At 53.5% G+C, this 3,122-nt stretch overlaps 1 protein-coding gene across 2 annotated transcripts in view; it reads left to right on the forward strand.

Moving 5' to 3' along the window:
* Nucleotides 1-2,132, forward strand: part of LOC123752144 (streptococcal hemagglutinin) — a 297,057-nt gene extending 294,925 nt beyond the window's left edge. The window contains exon 9 of one of the 2 annotated variants that reach the window (XR_011222039.1): nucleotides 973-1,105. Coding sequence is in view for 1 of the 2 variants with exons in the window: in XM_069300850.1 (XP_069156951.1) it covers nucleotides 973-1,711 (739 nt within the window). In the remaining variant the exon portion in view is untranslated. Of the gene's footprint in view, nucleotides 1-972 lie in introns of both variants that reach the window. The other variant, XM_069300850.1, reaches the window with a different exon arrangement.
* The last annotated feature ends 990 nt before the right edge of the window (nucleotides 2,133-3,122 follow it).

Genomic DNA, 3,122 nt, shown 5'->3' on the forward strand with positions numbered 1-3,122 from the left:
CTGGAAGCTCAGTCACTGCTCTTCAGGAAGCTCAGTCACTGCCCTTCAAGAAGCTCAAGTCACTGCCCTTCTGGAAGCTCAGTCACTGCTCTTCAGGAAGCTCAGTCACTGCCCTCCAAGAAGCTCAGTCACTGCTCTTCAGGAAGCTCAGTCACTGCCCTCAAGGAAGCTCAGTCACTGCCCTCAAGGAAGCTAAGTCACTGCCCTTCAAGAAGCTCAGTCACTGGCATCCAGGAAGCTCAGTCACTGCCCTTCAAGAAGCTCAGTCACTGGCATCCAGGAAGTCAAATCTGTGCTCCCTACGCCCACAAACATAAGACACATTGAGACAGTCAAAGTGAAGCTGCAGAATTGCCTTTAACATGACCACTCTCAGTGAGGTGTTGCGGTCCGTAGCATGAAGCATGAAACTTAAGATCTACCACCACTCACAGCATGTCGCTGGCTTCCACGCCACCCTTCTTTCATATTCATTGACGTCCTCCTAATAACCACTGTAGATCTTCTCGCTCTAAAGAAATGCACTTTTTTTCAAATAATTGGAACTATATTGTGTTGTTTCACTGTTATAAAAATGTTTACAACTCACATCTGATGCACTTTTAAGAGTTTTTTTTACTGATCTCCTTTTTTTGTAATCTGCAATTATTTTTTTGTAAGCGTTGCCCGGATAGTTATCATAAACTTATTCAGTCACCTGCATTCATTATCAGCAATAATCACTTAAAATCCGGTAAAGCACATCGGGATATTCCCATAATACTGAAAATTAACGATAGCTTTATAAATGTTTAAGATACGGTGTTGTGAGAAATATTGATGAGTCAAAAAAGCCAACTATACCGTCTGCTGAGTCCATCAGAAGTCCTAAAGCTAAGTTGTTTGAGTGACACGTCAATCAGTGAGGGAACACCTGCCCACACCCGCTGTCTACCCCCATCACTAACTCTCTCTCTTGCCCCCGCTACACAGGTGTGCGCAAAAACTGGTGAGCCAGATCGAGCACCACCATGGTGTGCCTCCAGGGAGCTGCAGCCCCCGGGCCTCCTCTTCGTCGCCTTCCCCGTCTCCGGCCAGGTCTCCTACAGCTGTAGCGGCAGCTGCGACGGTCACAGCTGTGGCGACTGCTGCTGCAGGAGCTGCCGGGGCCTCAGTTACTAGCCTGCAGGCCCGGGCTCTGTCCAGGTCCCCATCGGCGTCTCCTTCTGGAGTGTCCAGTAGCAAAAGTACCCCGGAGAGGAAAACTCTGGTTGGCATGGGCCGGAGGGAGTCTGCCACCTCCGCAGCTTCACTCAAAAGTAACCTCTCTGTCGCCGGCAGCGCCTCCGTCAGAAGCAGTTCGTCCGCGCACAGCATCACCTCTTACAAGAGTGCCTCCTCCGTTAAGAGTGCCTCCTCCGTCAAGAGTGCCTCCTCTGTCAAGAGCGGAATGTCCACCAAAAGTTCAGTGTCAAGCAGAAGCAATGCTTCCAACAAGAGCACCACGTCCAACAAGAGTACTGGCACTGTCAAATCGGTCAAATCCGCCAAGTCGGTCAAGTCAACCAATTCTAAAAAGAAAGAACCCGAAAGTAAAGGAGTGAGAAGAAAAGAAATATGCGACAAAAAACCGGAAACCAACGAGAAGCGAGTGAGGCAGACGAAAGGAGAGAGCAAGATCAAGGCTCTCAAGAAGAGGTTTGAGGGCAAAGAGTATCAGAGATTACAGTAGAGGGAGTCAGCCCCGCCACCCGTGTTAGTGTTCACCAACATCGCTCGGTGCAGGAGGTAGTTGTTCACGCTGCTGGTGAGGTGTCAGGTGAAGGAGTGATGCAGGAGCAGTCTCACGCAGAGGCGCTGACGGTACACACCTGCCGTCTGCTGCTCTCCAGGAAGCAGACAGGTGGACACGAAGAGCCACTCGTAGTGAAGGCATCGCAATACATATCTTTCTTGTTGGTGTGTTTGTCACACACCGCGTTATGTAAGTCAAGGGGAGAACCCCCTCTACTTTCCTCCTCCTCTGTTATGAGGGGCGGCTGTAGCTGTCCTGTGAGGGGCGGCTGTAGCTGTCCTGTGAGGGGCGGCTGTAGCTGTCCTGTGAGGGGCGGCTGTAGCTGTCCTGTGAGGGGCGGCTGTAGCTGTCCTGTGAGGGGCGGCTGTAGCTGTCCTGTGAGGGGCGGCTGTAGCTGTCCTGTGAGGGGCGGCTGTAGCTGTCCTGTGAGGGGCGGCTGTAGCTGTCCTGTGAGGGGCGGCTGTAGCTGTCCTGTGATGGGCGGCTGTAGCTGTCCTGTGAGGGGCGGCTGTAGCTGTCCTGTGAGGGGCGGCTGTAGCTGTCCTGTGAGGGGCGGCTGTAGCTATCCTGTGAGGGGCGGCTGTAGCTGTCCTGTGAGGGGCGGCTGTAGCTCTCCTGTGAGGGGCGGCTGTAGCTCTCCTGTGAGGGGCGGCTGTAGCTGTCCTGTGAGGGGCGGCTGTAGCTCTCCTGTGAGGGGCGGCTGTAGCTCTCCTGTGAGGGGCGGCTGTAGCTCTCCTGTGAGGGGCGGCTGTAGCTGTCCTGTGAGGGGCGGCTGTAGCTCTCCTGTGAGGGGCGGCTGTAGCTGTCCTGTGAGGGGCGGCTGTAGCTATCCTGTGAGGGGCGGCTGTAGCTGTCCTGTGAGGGGCGGCTGTAGCTGTCCTGTGAGGGGCGGCTGTAGCTGTCCTGTGAGGGGCGGCTGTAGCTCTCCTGTGAGGGGCGGCTGTAGCTGTCCTGTGAGGGGCGGCTGTAGCTGTCCTGTGAGGGGCGGCTGTAGTTGTGCTAATGTAGAAGGCGCAGCCGCCACACACTCGCTCTCGCCGCTTCATAAATATAAACAAACACTATTGAGTGACTTTTGCAATAATTCATATGGATACCTACGAGCGACTGCATATTTTTGTTAAACTCTGGTGCAATGGCTTGGACAACACGCTCAAGGTGGTTCCCAGTATCTTTTTTGTCCCGTGGAATGGCAGAGAAAACAAAAAATGCATGAAATGTTTTCTGATTGGGTGAGTGTTCCTCCATTTGCAAGGACACGTCTGCACCACGGCCTTCGATGTGATACGGAACTTTGGAGAGACCTCTCCCGTCGTCCAGACAGGCAATACAGTAGCCTTGTGTATGT

This window comes from Procambarus clarkii, chromosome 44 (genome assembly GCF_040958095.1).
Source record: "Procambarus clarkii isolate CNS0578487 chromosome 44, FALCON_Pclarkii_2.0, whole genome shotgun sequence".
Classification (NCBI taxonomy): Eukaryota; Metazoa; Arthropoda; class Malacostraca; order Decapoda; family Cambaridae; genus Procambarus; species Procambarus clarkii.